This window comes from Filicampus tigris, chromosome 19 (assembly GCF_054856515.1).
Source record: "Filicampus tigris isolate MCC_2025a chromosome 19, RoL_Ftig_1.0, whole genome shotgun sequence".
Classification (NCBI taxonomy): Eukaryota; Metazoa; Chordata; class Actinopteri; order Syngnathiformes; family Syngnathidae; genus Filicampus; species Filicampus tigris.
In genome coordinates, this window is record NC_141235.1 from 12,364,695 (window position 1) to 12,387,083 (window position 22,389).

The 22,389-nt window shown below is 42.0% G+C and overlaps 2 protein-coding genes across 4 annotated transcripts in view; both read left to right on the forward strand.

Moving 5' to 3' along the window:
- abcc3 (ATP-binding cassette, sub-family C (CFTR/MRP), member 3) overlaps positions 1-14,634 on the forward strand; it is a 46,009-nt gene extending 31,375 nt beyond the window's left edge. For 2 of the 3 annotated variants that reach the window (XM_086017703.1, XM_086017705.1), the window contains 9 exons: positions 2,018-2,331; positions 5,265-5,464; positions 8,262-8,388; positions 8,633-8,734; positions 9,716-9,862; positions 9,940-10,098; positions 12,574-12,740; positions 12,824-13,018; positions 13,931-14,634. In XM_086017703.1, coding sequence (XP_085873829.1) covers positions 2,018-2,331; positions 5,265-5,464; positions 8,262-8,388; positions 8,633-8,734; positions 9,716-9,862; positions 9,940-10,098; positions 12,574-12,740; positions 12,824-13,018; positions 13,931-14,042 — 1,523 coding nt within the window. In that variant the 3' untranslated portion in view covers positions 14,043-14,634. Of the gene's footprint in view, positions 1-1,132; positions 1,444-2,017; positions 2,332-5,264; positions 5,465-8,261; positions 8,389-8,632; positions 8,735-9,715; positions 9,863-9,939; positions 10,099-12,573; positions 12,741-12,823; positions 13,019-13,930 lie in introns of all 3 variants that reach the window. The other variant, XM_086017704.1, reaches the window with a different exon arrangement.
- A 1,627-nt stretch (positions 14,635-16,261) lies between these two features.
- wfikkn2b (WAP, follistatin/kazal, immunoglobulin, kunitz and netrin domain containing 2b) lies at positions 16,262-21,434 on the forward strand. The gene is made up of 2 exons (XM_086017709.1): positions 16,262-17,460; positions 18,391-21,434. The coding sequence occupies exons 1-2, from the start codon at positions 17,281-17,283 to the stop codon at positions 19,930-19,932; spliced, it is 1,722 nt and encodes a 573-aa protein (XP_085873835.1). The 5' UTR covers positions 16,262-17,280; the 3' UTR covers positions 19,933-21,434.
- The last annotated feature ends 955 nt before the right edge of the window (positions 21,435-22,389 follow it).

The following is a 22,389-nucleotide window of genomic DNA, read 5'->3' on the forward strand; positions in this document are numbered from 1 at the left end:
GTTGTGTAATGGCTCAGGTGTAATACTGTGTTACTAGAGAAAATGCATGTTCTAATCTAAAATCGTATTAATATGGCTTTATGATTGTTTTTCTTTAAGAGGAAGTCAACCCAAACATATTTTTTTCAAGAAGATGTTCTATGCAGGCCCTACTAGTTGAAACAAGGCATTCTGATTAATATTGCGTTTGTGGAATATTAATTAAAGAGGAAGTCAACGCAATTTTTTTCCCACTAATATGTTCCCAGCAGGCCCATTAGTTGAAACACGGCATTCTGATTAATTTTGCGTTCGTGGCATAAGTGTTACTCCACTAATTTTTAGCCATCTCTGGGAGTGGCCATTTTGTCCTCTGTCGACTGAAAATGACATCACAACTGCTCACAATGACCAATCAGAAAACTGATTCAGAAAACAGGTCAGCCGTGATTGGTCGTTGTAAGTAGTTGTGATGTCATTTTCAGTCGACAGAAGACAAAATGGCCGCTCCCAGAGATGGCTAAAAATGAGTGGATTAACTCTTATTCCACAAACGCAAAATTAATCAGAATGCCGTGTTTCAACTAGTGGGCCTGGTAGGTACATATTTGTGGAAAAAAAGATGTTTGGGTTGACTTATGCTTTAAGCCTAAAAAATCTACTCGTTTTTAGCCATCTCATGGGGCGGCCATTTTGTCACTTCTGTCGACCAAAAATGACATCATAGAGGCTCAGGGCTCAGATAACCAATCATGGCTCAGCTTCAGAAAACAGGTGAGCCATAATTGGTCGTTACCTGAGCCTTGAGCAACTGTGATGTCATTTTCAGTCGACAGAAGTGACAAAATGGCCGCCCCCTGAGATGGCTAAAAACGGTTGCCCTATTCCATAAACGCAATATTAATCCGAATGCCTTGTTTCAACTAGTGGGCCTGCATAGAACATCTTGAAAAAAAAGGTTTGAGTTGACTTCCCGTTTAATTTATGATTAGTTGATGTGTTTGTGTGTAGAGCGTTAAAGGCTGCGAATGTGATGCGTAACGTCCAAAGTTGTTTTTTCAGTGAATGTTCCCTTTGCAACCTTGCACTGCAGGCATGCATCTCCTATTTTTCAATTGACAACAAAATCCCTCTTCTCTGAAATCAATCCCAGGTGTCCTGGTCATGATCTCTTCCTTTACGTTAGCCATGGGAAACATTGGTGCCGCGAGGAAGCTGCACCATAACCTGCTCGCCAACAAACTTCACACACTGCAGTCATTTTTTGACACCACTCCCATAGGACGCATCATCAACCGTTTCTCCAAAGACATCTACGTTATTGATGAGGCCCTGCCTTCGACTGTGCTCATGTTCCTGGCCACCTTTTTTGTTTCTCTCTCCACCATGATTGTTATCATTTCCAGCACTCCCATCTTTGCGGTTGTCATAGCACCCCTGGCTTTCGTGTACATCTTTGTCCAGGTATTCGGCAAAACGGAAAACAATGCATGCTGTGTGCATGTTTGCAGTTGTCCTAACACTCCAGTGTTTGTTTTTTGTTTTTTTGTTTTTTTTCCTTACAGCTTTGTCCATGCTGCTTTGATTCACCTAGCCAATTCTTTCTGCTTTCCTGTCACACCCACATTCTTAAACACTCCAACACACAAAGACAATGCATAAAACTATGGCTCCCTCCAGTGGTGGAGTTGTACTGATGCAACGGAATTCACAGCTTCTAAATAGTGACAAACTTTTAAGGTCTTTAGTGGATTATGTAACCAGTGCTCGAGGCTTTTTGCTCATCTTAGTTTTCTTAATGGCGGATGTGGCCGCTTATTTGAGAGAAAACGCAACGATCTTGCTTTTTACAGCACAATATCTTAATTTCATCAACAGTAGGTGTACCCCAGCCTCAGGCTTGCGGCCGTGAAACGTACCCCACCGTGACTTCAGAGGATTTACTTTCCAAGATGCGGATCCGAATCCATTAACACAGCTGTTGTGTTGTCACACTTGCCCCACTTCCCCCTTACCCTGCTTACTCCCCTTCTCGCAGGTGCGCTGTTGTTGGTTAACTGCCTGTTGTCCCAGACCTACGGCATGGTACGGGCAGCCAAGCTCATGCACCGCCACCTGCTCCAGGGGGTCCTGCGAGCGCCGCAGGCCTTCTTTGAGAACAACCCCATTGGGCGGTTAATAAACCGCTTCAGCAAAGACATGGATGCCATAGACTCCCAGATCCCACATCAAATTGACATATGGATGCGCACTTTCTGGTACACACTGAATGTGCTGCTCATATGCTCTGCCCTCACCCCCATGTTCCTCATAGTCGTAGCCCCGTTAATGGTGTTCTATTGGTGGGTTCAGGTAAATAGTAAACAAGTCTGTTACATGCATGTCTGACCGTGTTGCTGATGAGAAAATGTGCTGGAGACTGTTTTTTTTTTTTTTGGGGAGTGGTAGTGGCTTTTAGTGCGTTGCTAGCCAGATGCTAGGTGGGGATCGTCTAATACTGTAATTTCAGTAAGCATGATGATTGCAATTTGAATGAAAGCTCTGGTGGCAGAAATAATTGAAGTTATTCAATATGTTGCTCATTTTTCTGATTGGACTGGAATGTTTCGCCCTTATGTTGGATCGCAGTATCTTGCGTGTTTTGTTCACTTAAAACAAGCCTGGGGAGGCATGTGCACCTTTTGTGGTATTAACTCGTATGATCCCTATTTAAGTAAGAGTGAGGTGGGTGATTCGGTTCTATGTACAGCATGTTCAGCAGAGGCTTTGTGTTATTTTTGAAGTGGTTGTTTTTGCTATGCTATGTTGTTCATTTCGGGTTTCACCTCCAAAATAATATTGCAAGGCCTTAAAAACTAGGGATAGACCGATTATCGGCTCCGATATTCAGTGTTTTGACGAATATCGGCATCTGCCTTTTTTTTTAAAATTCTGATGACGATAATAAATCAATTTTAAAGAGTGTTAACTTCAAAGAAGTACAATTTCAGTTAACTTTATAAGAGATTCTACTGACCCTGTGAACACAATGCACTTTTTGTTTTTCTTTGAAATCAAAACAAAGATAAGTGAAATTTGAAAATTTCTGTCATTTTGAAATTTTGGAGGAATTTACTTAATTAGTATAGAAAACTATATGGTGCTTTTTGTTTGTTTTCATTTAACTTTTGAAAACATGCTGATGACCCTTTTTGTCAGAATTTTACAACAAAGATGTATATTGGCAAACATTTATAATGATGATAAAATAAAAAATCAACATTATGCAAATCTGAAAAATTGTTCAATATACATGTTTTAAATACGTTTCAACATAGTTAAGAGGCGACATTTTTTTTTTTTATATTTCGACGCCAATACTTTCCTTTTCTGCTGAAAATGAATATCGGCTCAAAATATTGGTTATCGGCCTCCTTGACAACTGATAATCAGTATCGGCCCTGAAAAAAAAAAAACATATCTGTGTATCTCTATTAAAATCGTTTCAAGAAAATTATTGAACGCATCGGTAAGTTCTGATACTGACAAAACAAATTACCTGGCACCCTGCACTGTGCTTCTTTGTCCTGTATGTAAATCCTTGTACTGTCTACCGATAATTTCCTGGGTCCTCTTTCTGGAGTATTCTGCTGCCCCAGACCGCCTCCTCTCTCATCCGAGGGATTATAATAGCCACAAATAATTTCACACTTCTTTCGCACTACTAAGTAGACAGAATTATTTTGTTGATATTTGCATCAATGGCCAAATGTTTATACAGTATCTCTGGATTGACTGCTGGGAAGTTGGTATCAGTGAAAATAAACTGTAGGTATGTTATATTATTTTGTTTCATTTCATAGATGATGATTGAGCTAGTGTGGATATTTATTCCACTGCTTATGGTGTATATATCAGACCAGGAAACCTTTTTACAACTATTTTTTTTAAATACTTGAGATTTGGTGCGGGGGGGTTTATACCAACAACATCTTTAACCCTTTCATGCATAGTGGTCACTACAGTGGACAGCTATTTAAAAGTTGCTTTTGCCTATATTAATTAATCTAAATTTTTAAAAAATATTCGTAACCCTTTCATGCGTTAATTATGATTTAATGTTATTATTTAAAACATAAATATAGTTTTTAGATTTATTAATATAGGCGAAAGCAATAGCTGTCCACTGTAGTGACCACTTTTCCATGAAAGGGTTAAAGAGGATTTTCCATTTCCAATTCCAATTATGTTACTAGTTGTTATTAGCTGAATGAGTTGTGTCATCTGTATTAAGTCTCCATCAAGCAGGCATTTAAGCGGTCTCATGAAATCATGTACCTCGGAAAGATTATTCCTGCCACTGGAGCAGCTTGAGCATTATACCTGATCGAAGCTGTGGGATCAGACCGAGCTGAAGTGTTGGTGCTGAAAAAAGGTTGCTGGTAGTTGTGATTAAATAGCTGATTTCTGATAATAAACTATTGTATTTCTTTCCAGTTGGACGATCAAATCACTGGGAAATTCTAAGCGTAGTTTTCACATCATTGAGAACTTTTCTTGTTTAGCTAACGTAATAGATTTCGTTCTCATTGTTGCGTCATTTCCAAGACTTGAAATGTCAATGACAAAGGAAGACAAAACAGATTAAAATCATTTTGAATCAAGCGAGCACACAAGTGAATTGGTAACCGTATATAGATTTTGAACAAAAGACTGTGGGTAATTTTAATGCTATCCTTTAATTCAGTACTAACAAGCTTGATCATTTCTGGGACTGACGTGATATTTTCCCTGCATGGCATTTCTCTTATTAATATTGCTGTCTTCTGTGTCCCCTGTATGAGTGCTTTGTGGATGTCAATCAAAGCCAAACTATTCACAAATGCAAAAAGGATAACAGTACTAACACACAGAGCACCTTTTACTCAGGGCCCGGGCAGTGACAACTGCGAGGTCCCTATTGTAATTGTTAGAATATACTGTTCAACAAAGCACCTGCAGCTCAAGCCTGATATTTACATGCAGTGCAGACTGTAAATATTTACCAAGGTTATGAGTTTAGACAGGATATACATGCTGTTGACTGGAATCTCAGAGGGGCTCAAGTCACATTTACAACTTTTTTTAAATTTAAATATCTGACATTCGTTGCAGGTGTTTTGTTAGCACAGGCTTAATAGTGTGTACCGTATGATTGTGGAGGTATGTGTGTATGTGCCATGTTTTATGTGTTTGCAATATGTCAACCCGTGCAGGTAACTGGTTGTAACTTCATGTTTGTTTGTTTTCCCCCTTGCCGCCTTTAGAGATTTTACGTTGCCACATCTCGGCAGCTGAAGCGTCTGGAGTCGATCAGCCGCTCGCCCATTTATTCCCATTTCTCTGAGACGATCACTGGCTCAAGTGTTATCCGAGCCTTTAGCAGACACTCTGCCTTTGTTTTCATGAGCGATATGAAAGTGGATGAGAACCAAAAGAGTTACTACCCCGGTATAGTGTCCAACAGGTACGTATCTGGTTTCCACAACATCAGCTCTTTTTATCAGTGTTGATTCCCTTGTTTTATTATTGTTTTTTTATTGTTTTTTATTTTGTGATACTAAGCACAACTGCAGTTTGTTGATTAACCACAGATATATTTAACAACCCTAGAGCTAGCTTATTTGACTGCATTTCATATCATCCATTGTTGATATTGACAATACATTTGCACCGTTACGGTCAAGCAAATATGTTCATTTAATTGGTAATGACTCAATGTGTGTTTTTTTTTTTTTTAAATACGTGTGTTAAAAAAAAATGGTATCAAGCCGTTTTTGACGCCGAAAAATCACGGTATGGTACTGGTGCTGGTATCCCGCGCAACACCAGGTGGTAGTGGGACCGGTGGGTAAGTTCCGACTACCAAAGGGATCACCGTCCTCAGCCTCAGCCTGGTAAGGTCTATTTAGAGGTGCTGAGAGGAGGGTCCGCCTGGTCCAATTTCAGATTCAGGAGGAGCGGTGTGATTTTTGTCCCGTTCATGGAACAGTGGATCAGCTCTACATCTTCGGCAGTGTCCTCGCGGGTGCATGAGAGTTCGCCCAACCAGTCTACATGTGCCTTGTGGACTTGATGTAGGCGTTCGGCCGTATTCCTTGGGGAGTTCTTCGCGGGGTGCTTTGGCAGCCTGGGGTACCAAACCCCCTGATATGGGCAGTTCGGTCCCTGTACCACCGTTGTCAGAGTGTGGTTCCATCGATATAGTGAGTCAGCTTTCCAGTCAGGGATGGATCCATCTCTGCCAAGGTTGCACTTTGTCCCGGATTCTGTCCATAATCCTTATAGATGGGATTTCTAGGCGCAGTCGAGGCATTGAGAGGGTCCAGTTTGGTAGCCTCAATATTGCATTTCTGCTTTTTGCAGAAGATTTGGTAAGCTGGCTTCTAAAAGCCACAATCTCCAACTGTCTCTTGAGCGGTTGAGATGAAAATCAGCGCCTCCAAATCTGAGTGGTCTTCAGTAGAAAAACGGATGGGGTGCCCTGTCCGGGTCGGGGATGAGATCCTGCCCCAAGTCTTGGCACGAGCAAAGGCAGGATGGACTAGGAGAGCGACAGGCTGAATGCCGCAGTGTCTGCTGTGATGCGGACTCTGTATCGATCTTTCGTGCTGAAGAAGGAGCTGAGCAAAAAGGCGAAGCTCTCGATTTACCTGTCCATTCTTACTTTCACTTTGGTCACGTGCTGTGGGTCGTGACCCAAAGAAGAAGATCCATACAAAATGTGTTTCCGCCGCAGAAGTGTCCGCATGTGCTCTCCCCTTAGTGATTGGGTTGGAAAAGCTCAGTCATCCGGGAGCGAGTCTGGATTTGAATTTTGGTTCGGGCATTACTGTATGCCGTCATATTTTCGCCAAGTACTTGCGTGGCTTTTCTGAATTTATACTGGCATTCGTCCACATTCCAGAGACTTGCAAGTTAGGTTCATTGAGGACTCTCGATTGTCCATAGGTGGGAATGTATACGTGAAGTGTTTATACTACTGTATATACAGAGCTTCCAATTGTTAAAGATTGTCCGTATTTTGTTACGCAAATCTCTGAACGCGACCTCGTGGTGTTCCGGAGAGTTAAAATATACATACACTTACACTGGGTCTCTGCTTTGCGATCTGTTGACATTAGACATGTCTCAAGCTATGCTAAGTTTAGCATTTTTGTAATTTAACACAAATGGGTTTCCATTTCCAACTGTCACACATCTTAACATATCATCTAGTCTACAAACACCATGCAGTGCTTTCTAACTCGCAATGTTGGGGTAACATCCTAATGGGTATGCTAGATCCTAATTCCAAGCCACCGCCTGTGTTAAAATGAGTGGGATGCTTCGGGATAGTGTTGGGTCATTCGCGAACGAGTCGTTCAAAAAGAACGAATGGATCACTTCCTGAAGTGATTCGTTCTTTTCTCAGTTCATTTGAGCTCAGCCACGCCCATGTTGTCAATCTTCACCATCGACCAATCAGCAGCCAATGTCAGATGTAAGCGGGATTTACTGAACATACTGCCACGCTATTGGCGTTCACGAAGGAATCAGTGATATAATTTCCCGTTCACTAACTATTCCGTGTGTTATGTCCTCCAAAATAACACGTTTATATATGTAGGCATAGTGTCTACTGCGATTATTATTGTTGTTGTTAGTATTTATCACCGTTATTATAACCATGATTATAATGGTTATGATAATGGTTTTAAATTTACATTTTATCGTATGTTAACATCACAACTTCTTTTTGAGTGTTTTTTTTTTTTTTTGTGTTTTTTTTTTTTTTTATGCGGGGCTGAATGATTCGGTGAACGATTCTTTTTGATGAACTGATTCTAATGATTCAGTTCACTTAAAAGAACTGTTATGCCCATCACTACTTCGGGAAGGGTATCCGCCTGGGGTAAAAACTATGCCAAACATATAGTCACTGATGAGACGTGCCCCACTTCTAACATGGAAAATCTCCTTGACTGCAGTGTCAACTTTCCACCAAGAGAGGGTGCTAGTAGACTGTGAAAAGGTCATGAGTGGCTTTCCAATGGACTTAAGGTGGCTTTGGCTTACAATGGTGCCCGCAATGCCTCCTGGGCAAACAAAAAAATCCATAGACCTATTTTTTTGTGGTTGACTTTTTCCCCCACTCCTCATAAATACAGTATATCAAATCTCAGGAAGGTAAATTCTCATGGTAATGAGATGCCTCCATTGAGCAACAAAACATCTCCTAACTGTAATAAGCTAAAATAGTTTCTTGTATGTATGTCATGCAGGTGGCTGGGTGTGCGCATAGAATTCATCGGGAATTGCATCGTGTTGTTTGCTGCTCTGTTTGCGGTCACCGGAAAGAACGATCTCAACCCTGGCCTCGTGGGTCTGTCAGTGTCTTATGCTTTACAGGTACGGTAAATGTCACGGCGCCAACAAATGTAATCTTGAATTTCTCTCTTTTACCGAATACAACATACAAAGTAAGACCTTTGGCTGTTCGGAGTCTTCTGAATTTCTTTTCACTCTCTTCTTGAGTAACAGCATATGACTGGAGAAGACTTGACCAGCTTTCATAGCCATTACATCATTTACGTTATTTTCATTTTGTCTTGAAGTTGATTCACGTGTGTTCATGTGTCACCTGTGTTTGCAGGTGACCATGTCTCTGAATTGGATGGTGCGGATGACTTCTGATCTGGAGAGCAACATTGTAGCTGTAGAACGAGTGAAGGAATACTCTGAGACCAAGACAGAGGTGCAGTATGGACTGGAGTAGTTTTACCACAGCAAACAATAAACTCGGCCCATGAACATTCAGAAGCTCATAAGAAACCTTACCTCAGAAGAATCACTTCCTAGGCGGGTTTGCTTCTCTGGTGTGTTTTTTTTGTTTTTTTTGCATAAAAATAACATATTTATTTATTTAATGTAAAATATTTAGAGTTTCCTTGCAAGTCAAATGAGTTCAACAAGTGCAATCTAATGTCGGATCAATCTCTTCAGGCTCCCGCTAAAGCATCTAGTTTCTTTCCAGATAAGTATCTTGTGCTCCAATAACACAATGCTGGTAAAAAGAAGGAATTTACAACGCATTCCTAAATTCCTGTCCTCCTGCCAACTCGTGTTCTCACACAGCAAGCAGCAGCGACAATAAACTTTAATTAAATCCAGAAATGGCAAATTACTCAAACAAGGGCGTTTTGGTTATGTAGTTACAACTGCTCATTTGTGCTACATTGAACTTTCGCACGGCGTTTCCGTACCAGCATGAAAGGATGTGTACGCTGTCTAGATGTGAACTTTCGAGGATATTCATATGGAAAGTTAAGATGATATCAGTCGTGGATTTTTGATGCTCGCGCTGTAAGTACAGTTCAGGCCAACCGTGCGCATGGCTCCTTTCAAGTTTGCCGTTGATCGACAGCTACTGTAAAGCCGGCCGATGGCAGTCACCGGACGGGAGGAGGAAGAGAGCAAATACGCAGATGGGGAAGCACACATGCGAGTAATTTCCATGTCATAAACCAGCGAGACACAGCCAAGCACCATCAGGCCATAGAAAAAGTATATACAGTCCACATATATTGTGTTTTACAACAATACTTTACCATATTGAACCCTGCTTTAGATGGCCAACGTGAAAGAAGCTTGTGAGAGGCTGCGGTGAAAATTAACACTTGAGTGACAGAGAGATTTTAAAAAATCATTTGTTCCTCTTTATATTTACATGCAAAAGGCGCCCTGGGAAATCGAGGACAAGAAGCCCCATCCCGATTGGCCCGTGCAGGGGAATGTGGAGTTCCACAACTACAGTGTCCGATACCGCGAGGGATTGGATCTGGTTCTGAAAAACTTGACTCTGAGTGTCAAAGGGGGAGAGAAGGTAGCGGGGATGGGGATAAGATGAGGAGCTCCCTGGGCCATCGTGCATGGCCTTACCGATTACAACATTTTCTACAGGTTGGCATTGTGGGTCGAACAGGAGCTGGCAAGTCATCCATGACGCTCTGCCTCTTCCGTTTGCTGGAAGCCGCTGAGGGCGAGATCTCCATCGACGATGTTAAGATCGCCGAGATAGGCCTGCATGATCTGAGGTCCAAACTTACAATCATTCCACAGGTACATTTCATACATCAAACATCACTTGTAAATAATTCACTTGTGAAGAAGAGTGTGAACAGACAGCTCATCTTATTTACTATAATACTTTCCCATGGGAATTTTAAATAGGTCTGCTAGCTGTTTGCAAAGTCTGTAACCCACATTTGTGAACATTTTTTGTGAGTTTGCTTTGCCTTTTAGAGGGATTTTAAACTTTGCCATCAACAAAATCGAAAGTCTTACAATGGTAGACTTTCAAATCACTGTTGCTAAAATGCTAACATGCTAATGCAAATTTCAGAACTACAAAATTCACCTGATTATAAGCACCAGCAGTTAAATTTATCCATAAAAACAAATGTGTACAAACTTTGGCCGCTTCGTATTAATAGCCGTGGGTCTTCACGTTATAACATGGAAAATTTGCAAAGAAAGAGATCACACAGATGGATTTTTAAAAAAATGTACTTAACTTAAACAATGGTAGACCCTTTTTTCCCTCCAAACAATGGCAAACGCAGCTAGTTTCACAGTACCGTCCCAGAACTTTTCTGAGTCTCAAATTCCTCAACGAGCTTCACCACACAGCAGTGCAGTCTTTGGAAACTAGTTTGTTACATGTTGGGGAGAAGCAGGGGATGCATGGACTTGTAGCCATACAAGCCCGTAAGAGGCGGTCGCTCCATGGCCGGACTTACTGCCCTGTTGCCAGTGATGGTGGGAGTCGGTTGCCAAACAAACAACAGAGGCGGAGGACGCACTGCAGAGATGGATTTATAGCACTCGTTCCCTATGCTCATTAAACTCAAATCAAGATTTTTCTTTTTGCTCTCGATCAGTCCTTAAACAGCCGCGCACCGCTGCGCATGCAAACTTACACCTTCCTGTCTTCAGGCAGCCCGCCTGACAGTACCTTAAAGTACAACTGCACTAAAGTCCGTGCGGATGATGGCCTTAAAACATCACCACTACTTCAAGTGGTAATGACGTCCGCCGAGACACTTGGTGTGGAATTAGGTAACCCACTGACGGCTGTTATTATTGTTGATCCTGAAGCGGGGAAAGAAGAAGTTTATCCGGGGTCAGGCGTTGGTTTGCTGTTTTGGCAGAGGACAATTCATGAGGCATGGCATTATGTAGTAAAAGCTGCTATTTGAGGAAATACAGTAAAAAAAAAAAAAAATTATATATATATATATATATATATATATATATATATATATATATATATATATATATATATATATATATATATATATATAATTTAGTGTATAAATATAAAGAAAAACTCACCAATAGCAATCAAATCAAAATTACGTATATCTTAAATTTAAACTTTGGCGTAACTTTTTTTTTTTATTTTGCTAATTGTGAGATTGCAGTTTGTCTTTTTTTTCTCTTTTTCCCTACGATCATCATCCCTAATACTGTTACTTTTTTTCCATAATTTTTTGTTGGATTATTGACAGTCACCACTTCCACTGATCCACGTGCACGCACAGTCACAAATGTTTGTGTTTATCGGTCACGCTTATTGTTTCACATTTAAAACACAAAATTTTAGGTGCCAGACCGAGCTGTAATTTTAACATACATAACTCACACCTGAGTATCGCAGGACCAGCCATACAATTAAAAAAAAAATTTTAAAAAGTCTGATTTATAGTCTGAAAAAAATGGTCATTTCTTTTGGAATAACATTGTGTACTCGAACAACGTTTTTTGTAGTCTGTTCAATAAATGTTCATCCTGCTCGCAACCAAAAGTGCTTTAAATTTTGGCCACTTGTGCAAGTTTGTCACGCTGTTACACAAATAAATTTGACATGAGAGATTATGGACAAGAGCGGCACGGTGGTCGACTGGTTAGCACGTCCGCCTCACAGTTCAGAGGTCGTGGGTTCGATCCCGGCTCCGGCCTCCCTGTGTGGAGTTTGCATGTTCTCCCCGCGCCTGCGTGGGTTTCCTCCGGGTACTCCGGTTTCCTCCCACATTCCAAAAACATGCATGGTAAGTTGATTGGATGCTCTAAATTGCCCCTAGGTGTGATTGTGAGTGCGGATGTTTGTCTCTGTGTGCCCTTCGATTGGCTGGCAACCAATTCAGGGTGTCCCCCGCCTACTGGCCAAAGACAGCTGGGATAGGCTCCAGCACGCCCCACGACCCTTGTGAGGAGAAGCGGTACAGATAATGGATGGATGGATGGATTATGGACAATTTCAAGTCAATCTCTCCTTGCATCGCTTCTGCGGTCCACAGAGTGACTCCACAAGGGGGCGCAAATTCCCCATCCAAACCCCAACATTGTAAATGACATGATGCCAGTAGAAAACCCGGATGTTCACTCGCCTGCTAGATTGAGCCTACAATGGAGGGAAAAAAATGTCTTTCCAACCAATAGTTTACCTTTTTACTCTTTTTGGTTTTATGTGCTCGCCTTTGTTCCGATCTAGAATCTGATGCAAGCATGTGTGTGTGTATGCTTCTGTCCCAGGAGCCAGTCCTATTCTCTGGAACGCTGAGGATGAACCTCGACCCCTTCGAGAAGTGCAGTGATGACGAGGTGTGGAAAGCTCTGGAACACTCCCATTTGCGCAGGTTTGTGAGCAACCAGCCGGCCAAACTGGAGATGGAGTGCTCGGAAGGAGGAGAGAACCTCAGGTAAGGAACAGGTAATAGTTCCCCATGAGGAGTTAAGATTTGTAGGAGGTGCGAATGTGTGATGCCCTGTCGCGTTTTCTCAGTGTGGGGCAGAGGCAGCTGGTGTGTTTGGCTCGAGCTCTTCTGAGGAAGACACGAATCCTCATACTGGATGAAGCTACTGCTGCTATCGACTTGGAGACGGATGATCTCATCCAGTCTACTATCAGGACTCAGTTTGAAGACTGCACTGTCTTTACTATTGCGCACAGACTCAACACAGTTATGGATTATACAAGGTGAGAAACCTTGCTGCATTATAGAAAAACGTGCGGAAACCGTGGCTACGTTTACGATCAGAGTTCGGTTTCAGATTAGGATCGGATGCCACTGTTTTCATGGACACTCAAAATATCGATCCGATTCGGACTTCCATGTTCACGCATCACACTTTCGATCGGAACAAATGATTTGGACGTGCACGGATTGACCAAATATACCGGAAATAGCAGAAGAAGCCGTAATGACTTCCGTGTCAACAAAACATCGCTTCGTCCATTTCTACTTTAAACCTTAGTGTTATTTTGCTTATTTTTCCCGTTTGTGCTGTTACGTAGCGTTAACACTCCCTAATGGAGATCCAGACCGGTTCAGTCTTGCGCCCGCCATGTCTTTCGCTCGCTCTTCTTCTACTAGCATCCGGGGGGAAAAAAAAAATAAAGTTTGTTCCGAAATTTCAGAATAAGTATTTTCATGCGCGCCGATGGGATTATCAAGCAACATAAAACACCCCTCTTGTTCGGAATATAATCTTGACCGGAATGGGTTTGATCAGGTCAGAATATTCCGAATGGGGTGTGTACATACGGCATTTTTATTCCGATCAGGCAATCCGAATAAATGCGTCCATATAAACGTACACAGTGCCGTGTATCATTTCATTAAAGGTTAGGGGAATAATTATTTGATAAGATGCTGAAATTTGCAGTTTGCTCTCTTATAAAAAAAACTCAAATCATTTTTATGGGTGTTTACTGGTTATAGTAAAATACATAACAGCATAAATTACAGTGTATTAGATAATAAAACCTATGTGAAATTTGCAGAGCTGAGCTCCGCAAACCTCAGTTCAATTCAGCAGGGGATCAGATCATTTCTTCCGCCACTGTACACATTGCTGTGAGAAATGTTCATATTTTGTGTCCTTGCAGAGTGCTGGTGTTGGACAAGGGACAGATTGCAGAGTTCGATACTCCTTTGAATCTCATATCACAGCGTGGGATCTTCTACGGAATGGCAAAAGATGCAGGACTGGTGCAGTAGAGCAGCAGCATTTCATAAACAAGAGTTTAGTGTCTTCACAGCACTTAACTCTCGTCCTGAGCGCCATTGCAGACTTGCGTCGAATTGCAGTTGCAAAGGACTACATCAGGACATTTAATCGTCTCACACTGAAGGGACAGCCCTATGTGTCAGGAAAATGGCGTGGTAAAGAAGAAAAACGAGCTTTATGTGATCCTCCAAATCTGATTGTAAGTGCCTTCAGCCAGCGGGGTGAAGAAAACAAGTGAATGTATCATTTTCTAGTGAGCTGTCTCTACTCTTAAAAAAAAAAAAGACAACATCAGATTACAACAACGGAGGAATTTTTATGTTACTTTTTTTTACCAGTGAGAAAAGATACTGTGCCACTATACTGTCTGCAAAAAAATTGTGATGAACCCACTTATTTTTGTACTGTATCATTATTTAAGCTGTTTTTGTTTACGTTGTTTACGTTTTTTTTAAATGCAGCTAGGGAAGTTTGTTCAGTTGATGTGATTCTTCTGTGAACCAAATCTATCTATAAAACTTGAATTCTCTACCACCAAAATATGAAATATTATAATGCTTGTATTAAAAAAGGAAAATATGATTGTTGATACATTCACATTTCGTTTTTCTCTCCTATAATCAATTTTTTAACCCTCATTTTTGGGGGGGAGCATAGATTCAACTGGTGGGGTACACCCTGGACTAATTGCCAGCCATTTGCACTTTTTTGGGGTCATAATTGTTTTTCCCCCTGAGGTAAAAAAAAACAAAAACTGATGGTGCCACTCGGGGTTACATATTTACTTTTATGAGGTCTAATACCAACATGTCACAGTAGAAGTCTTTACTAATTCAAGCATTATACAAATGTAAATGACAATGGTCCAGGCAGTGTAGGTTCAGTTCACACTCAGGGACAATATGAATGGTTGTCTGTCACCTTCTGTAGCGAGCAGTCCATATCGTAGGATATTTTACAAATAAATATGCAGCTACTATTTGAGTAATGGAACTGGAAATAAAGGATTTTAACCTGAACGTCCGTTGGAGTTTGACACTCGACCAGGAAAATAATGGTGTAGTTATGGCAAGTAGCCACTAGTGGGCACGATAGTGGCATTTAATTAAAGCAAATGACACCGCCTGGTTACACGTGCGTATAGTCAATGTAAACCATGTGTTTACTATTGAAGATAATAGTATAATAAACTTAAAAGTAATGTACAATTAGTTCCTCCACATGTTGGTTATCTAGTAGGCCTAACAGCAACAACAAAAAAGCAATTGAAGGTGGCCTGATATCCAAACATTTTTTCAATGAGCAGCACATGAAACAAACTACTTGGTCTGGTCTTCGATCGAAATCTTTGTGCGTAGACCAACACTAATACAATGAGATGAAACACTATAGCAACAAAAGGCTTACTTGACTTTGATATTCACCACATATGACATGTTGATAGTTTCTTCCAGCAATTGTCATTTAAAAAGGTAGGAAACGTATGCAACACTTATAGATCTCTGTAATTATTTACATTTTCAGAATGGATGGATGGACGTCCCCCTACTTGTAAATTTGTCCCATCCAAACTAAATGTAAGTTAAAATATCCGTAGGCTATATTGTTTATCAAACTGTAGAACATTAAATTGTTAGTCACGTGCTGGCTATCAAACGGAGCAAGAATCTGTTTTATGAATCGTAACAATGCAGCAATCAAGAACAAACAAACTACTCCCCGCACACAAACTTGGACGCAGCATGAATCCGATGTTAGTGAATGAGAACTGGGAATTCTGTCCTCAGCTGAACTGTCAACGACCAGTTGGGAATGAGCGAACAGGAACGGAATGAACGGCGTGAAATAGAATAACACCTTCATTCATGACCCTTTCAAGTAACGTTTTGGTGTTTGTCTTTTGTGAAATATATTGTCCTCAGCTCACCTCACCACGGACCACATTTGAAAAGTAGTAAAACGTGGGTGGTATTGGTTACTTCCAAGGCAAGGCAGCTTTATTTATACAGCACATTTCATCCACAAGTCAACTCTTACACGCATTTACAAACACAACAGTTACTGACATTATGAAGCAAAGCAGAGAAAACAAAAGTAGCTTATAAAAATTACGAGAACGTACATAACTCTCTCTCTCTCTCTCTCTCTCTGTCTCTCTCTCTCTCTCTGTCTCTCTCTCTCTCTCTCTCTCTCTCTCTCTGTCTCTCTCTCTCTCTCCCTCTCTCTCTCTCTCTCTCTCTCTATCTATCTATCTATCTATCTATCTATCTATCTATCTATCTATTCCCCCAAAGGTATTGGAACGGCAATGTCAATTCCTTTGTTTTTGTTGTTTACTGAAGAACTTTGCATTTCAGATCAAAAGACAAAAGATTTCAGAATTCCAGCTTTTATTTCATGCTATTTACGTCTAGTTTTACTAAACAACAACTTTTGTTTTCAAGTGAGCAAAAGTACTGGAAGGGACATTTGATAAATGCCGTTATGCAACGCGCGACGCTAGCAGCAGAATGACTTCTGAAGCTGTGTTTGTCTGGCAATTTACAGATAAATGCATCCAAACTAATTGGTTGAAGCTTCTTCATGCAACAAGACAATGACGAAAAAATACTGCCAACAGAACAAAGAACTTAATCAGGAGGAGAACGTGGAAGGTCTTAGACTGGCCACGCAAGTAAATCACCGGACTTCAACCCAATAGAGCATGCATTTCACCTCCTGAAGAGGAGACTGAAGGGAGAAATCATGAAGTCAGCGGCGCAACTTTTAAAAATGAAAATTGATAATGACAAATGTCTTTCTAGGCCATTTATGTCATCAAATGAAATCAACGTAGTCTTTCCTAACCAAGCATACAAGTATGATGTCACACAATTAGAGGTGCCATTCATAGCTAGTAACATTTCTGCACTTTAAATACTTCCTTTTTGGGGTCATCCGCGCGTGGAGCATTCAAAGGGTTAACGGTGCGTCTGCGTGTGAGGTGATGGGTGGGAGGAGGCCGGGACCCTTAAACAAGCAGGTACCAGCCCAGAGCCCACCACTCACTTAAAAATGATCCTCCAACTTCTCGGGATCAAGACGAATCCGTCCCGCTGCGGGCTGCTTTGCGCATCTTTTTCCACGCGTATGATGAGCTCCCGCGGGTATTTTTAAACCTTAGCCGAGTTGCAAACTCCAACCAACTTGTGTCTTGGCTGCGTGTGGGAGCCGCGCTCCGGTGCTGAGATGTGGTGGATGCTGTTTCCACGTTGGATCTGGTTTGTGGCCAGTGTGTGGACGGAGATCCAAGCGGCGGTTCTGCCTCATGTCACCCACTCGCACGCGGGGATGTGCCCCAACGATATGAACCCCAACCTGTGGGTGGACGCCATGAGTACTTGTACAAGAGAGTGTGGATCAGATCAGGTAAGAAAATGGTATTTATTTCGAGTTGCATTGCATTGAAATGAAACGTTTAAACAATTATTGGATGCAACTTGTTTTCAGGATAAAGCATTGTATTGTCATAAGTTTAATATTCTTTATTTAAATGATTGTATCTTTTTTTTCAGATGTCATTGAGAGAAATAATATTTGAACACCTATTAAGGAAATTCCACGTTTTATCATGGTTTGAGTAAAAAAAAAAATTCTTGGTATGAGTCAGAACAACAGTACTCTCACTTGCACTTGCACACAGTCTCTCGCAAATGTGAGTTGTTGTCATTTTTCAATAAGGGGTGTGCTCACTTTTGTTGCCATCAGTTTTGAAACGTATCTCAGACAGTGTTGTCCCATGGAAAGACGGACCAAATATTTACCCAAACTTTCTTTTGTGAGATACCGTGTGTGCTTTTGCTTTGTTTCGTGTTTTCATTTATTTATTTATTTACTTTGTTACTACCGATTTGTCCACTGCCTTCACTTGCCATTACATAGTTGCTACCAACATCAACACGTCATCCCAAAATCATATCCGATCGCTAAGTTAGGACGCTAAATTATGCTAAACTCGGCTTCAAAAAAACAGGTGAGCTGTGATTGGTCGTTACCTGAGCAGCTGTGATGTCATTTTCAGTCGACAGAAGTGACAAAATGGCCGATGGCTGAAAGAAAAATGGGTGGATTAACTCAAATTTCACAAACACAACATTAATCAGAATGTGTCGTTTCAACTAGTGGGCCTGCATAGAACATATTCTTGAAAAAAAAATGTTTGGGTTGACTTCCCCTAGAAGTAATAAACAAAAATCATCCAATGATCTCCAGTGTGGAATCACCTTGGTCAGTGTCCTTTTGTTTCCTACTTTCCGATTACCGCCTTGTAATTTCTCTTTCTGTCCGTCTGTCTTCCAGGAGTGCGAATCCTTTGAGAAGTGTTGCCAGAACGTTTGTGGGAATCGTAGTTGCGTGGCAGCCCGATTCACGTTTGGGGAGAAAGGCCCCGTGGGCACGCCCGAGGAAGCTACCTGCGCCAGCTTCACGTGCGCCCAGCAAGGGGCGGAGTGTGACATGTGGGACGGCCAGCCAGTGTGTAAATGCCGAGATCGCTGCGAGAGGGAGCCCCACTTCACGTGCGCGTCTGATGGCATGACCTACTACAACAAGTGCTACATGGATGCCGAGGCGTGCTCCAAAGGCATCGGCCTCTCTGTTGTCACGTGTCGCTTCCACCTCACCTGGCTGAGCACGAGCCCCGCGTTGCCCCCGGTGACCACTCTCCGCCCGACGACCCCTCCGCTGCAAGTGACCGTTCCGCCCCCTGCCGAGCCTCGGGCGCCCCTGGTCTTGAGCGCCCCCGTTCACCAGACTGTAAATGAGGGTGACACGGCCAGCTTTCAGTGCGACGTGACCGGGGGACCCCCGCCTGAGATCGCTTGGGAGAAACAGCTTTCGGACGGGGTCAAGAAGCCGGTCATGGGGCGCAATCACGTCCAGGGGAATATGGTTGTCACCAACGCTGGTCAGCTAGTCATCTACAGCGCCAAAATGCACGACTCGGGCGTCTACACCTGCACGGCTCGGAACCCGTCCGGCTCGGCGCAAGCCCACCACGCGCTCACGGTGCTGCCCGTTGAGCCATCAGAGAGTCCAGAAGCTCTCAACTTTCCCCGGTGTCCCCCAGAGGAGTGTCTGAAGCCCCCTGACGATCCCGGGCTCTGTGGGAGTGAGAAAGTGAGCTGGTTCTATGACTCGCTAAGCAACAACTGCATCTCTTTGACTCACTGCCACAAGAGTGGTCAACAGCCAAGGAAGTTTCTTGAGACCTACGACAAGTGCATGCGATGTTGCGGTCCCGAGTTATCGGCCCCCTGCGACTTACCAAATCTGCAAGGCCCTTGTAAGGCCTATGAGCCACGCTGGGCCTACAGCGGCAGCCTGCGCCAGTGCCAGTCGTTCATCTACGGAGGATGCGGGGGCAACGACAACAACTTTGAATCCAAAGAAGCGTGCGAAGAGATGTGCCCCTACCCGAAAAACCACAACTGCAAAGCCTGTAAGCCGAGAGGCAAGATCGTGACCAGCTTCTGTCGCAGCGACTTTGTCGTCCTGGGGCGCATGACTGAGCTCGCCGAGGAGAAAGACTCTGGCCACGCTCTTGTGACCGTGGAGGAGATCCTCAAGGATGAGAAGATGGGCCTCCGCTTTTTTGGTAAGGAGCCTCTCGAGGTCAACTTCGTCAACATGGACTGGAACTGCCCCTGCCCCAACATCACGGGCGCCGCCGCCGCCGAGGGCCAAGTCATCATCATGGGTAACGTTAGCGAAGGCATGGCTGTGCTGGAGCCGCACAGCTACGTGGGCGCCTCCAGTCCTCGCCGTGTACGGAAGCTTAGAGAGGTCATCTCCAAGAACACGTGCGACATTCTCAAAGCCATCACCAACAGTCCTCAGTAGGCTCAGTTTGGCGTTTCGTTATGCGACATGTCTTGAACTAACTTACTATTTACCACATACAGCAATATAGATGATATTACCTGGTCAACGTCAATACCACTTCTACTAACACTCTACACTCTATGACACTAGTTACTGTGATTTAAACACATCAATTGCACCGGGTGTGCATCTTTCCAATCGAAAGATGATTTGATACGGATCTCGATACTTGTGGTGTGATACGATTCGAGGAGGGTTCAATTATAAAGTGGAACGACTCTATTTGGTTCGATTCAGTGGGGTTACGATCAGGTTCGGTTGGAGGTGTCGGAATTAATCGACTACTCCGCAACTAATCGATTATGAAATCAATCGAAAACTACTTTAATAATTGAGTCCATTTTTTAGAGCCATTGTTTAACTTGAAATTGTCCAAATCCTTTGATTGATTTCAGCTTCCCCACATCCATTTTTTTTTTTTGTAGTCCTTTGTAGTCATTTTTTTAAAAAGGTTGGTGAGTAGAACATGAATCCTTCCCATGCCATATTGGATAATTGCTATTTAATTTTTCTTTTTTTTTAATCACGAAAGATTGCCAAATAACAATAATGAATTAATAAACAGTAATCGAGAATGGTTTTGTAATACACTTTAATGCAAAATAAAATTGTATCTGATTATTCGATTAATCGATAGAATAATCGATTCTGAAAATATTTGATAGTGATGGCCAACGATTCAATATGGTGTGCCGCTGTTCGAGAGGGTATGATGCAATGAGTTTCTTGTCGTTTTTAGAGGTGGGCATTCGTCAGTGCTTTTGTCCATCTATGAGTTCTCGTCAGTATTTCAGGGTTAGGGTTAGTTGGTCCGAGTTAACCAAACGACGTCGAGAACTGACTTACCGGTACCACATTACACGCAAAGTGACCTGACACGCAGCCAAATAAATACAAAATAAAAACGTTTTGTATAACCTTCGATCCTACAGCCAATGACAAACGTCCCACGTTGTTTTTATTTCACCGATCACCACACGGTACGTGTGCGTGTGTCCGTTGTTTTTTAATTTTTCTTGATTTGGCTGCGTGTCGTGTCTGCTTGTGCGGCGCCTGCGTGTGCCGTGGAAATTATGTTCTTGATGCTGCTGTTTGAAGCACTCACATCTTTTAAATGAAAATTGATTTTCTGATTCAAATTGTTTTTTGATACACCCCTAATATATATATATATATATATATATCGTATACAGTAAGTAGTCCCATTTAGTGGGGCATTGCGTCTTCTATTTATGTTGGTCAATTCACTTCTATGTTTGTCACTGAAGACATTTCTTTCATTTACTTTCTTGTTTTTCTTTATGGATTTACATTAATTTGTGAAAATTAATACAGTGTAATATATTTTACTAGCCACAACATTCATTTTCTGAAATGAAATCATTTTGTTTTTACACTTTCGTACGTTGTACGTTATGGCTATTTATTATCATGTAAACTCATCAAATGTTTTTTGTACGGCATTGTTCCTGAAATGAAAAGTGACATTTTTTTTTGTAAATTGTGATGAAAATAAAGAATTGGGATTAATATTTTGTGTTAATTCTTTTTTTCTGTCGTTGAATCATTATTTCATGTGCATTTCTGTGCTCCTGCTATCAAGTTGTGATCTTGTTATGACCAAATTAAATGTGAAGTCGGTGTAGTGCGCCATTTTTGAAACCCTTCATGAAGTCTCCCGATTGAAGACACTGACACACGTTAAGTGTATTCTAGACTCCTGTTGACCTCGGGAGAACCGAGAAAATGTTTCATTCACTAATCGGATTATCTCTTACAGTGAAAAGCAAATGATAAATATTTTAAAGGTATTTCTCAATTGCCAAGAAAGTGCTCTTCTCTTACTAAAATCAAACTTTTGAGCCTCATAACCCACAGACAAACGAGTGTGCTGTATAGTGTGGCCTGAACAAAGCATTTCCAGGGAGGGAAAAGCTAACTTGTCCAAATACTTCAGCGCCTTACTTTGAAAAAGATTCATTTCAAATTTGTATTGTAATACGACTGAAACATTTACCGTAGTTGAATTCAGTTTCATTTGCTTTCTGCTTCGGTATCTGCTAGATGTAGTCTTTCATTCAGTCATTCAAAGACCCCTGTGGCATTCATAGTCCAAGCTAATGGGGTAAAGAACCCAAGCAGTAAACCTCAGTAAACCCACCGTGCAGGAGTTATGCGTTTCATGACGTGCCAGCACTCTTTTTTGGATCGCTAAGCAGGCCTTGGTGGGCTTTCGACGAGGGTGTTCTACTTCCCGCATGAGATTCTGTTTCTCCCATCCAGAGCGGCCAGGGAGGCAACAGATCCGCCCTCGTTTACTGGCAAAATCACCGGGGAGCTCAGACGTGTACTTCCCCATCTGTTGAGGCTCTAGCGGAGGAAAGGATTCATCTGAGGATCACACCACTATGAAAT

Coding starts and splice junctions, on each gene's coding strand:
- wfikkn2b (XM_086017709.1), top strand. CDS start 17,281: ATGTGGTGGATGCTGTTTCCACGTTGGATCTGGTTTGTGGCCAGTGTG. Junction 17,461..18,390: donor GAGAGTGTGGATCAGATCAG/GTAAGAAAATGG, acceptor TCTGTCTTCCAG/GAGTGCGAATCCTTTGAGAA.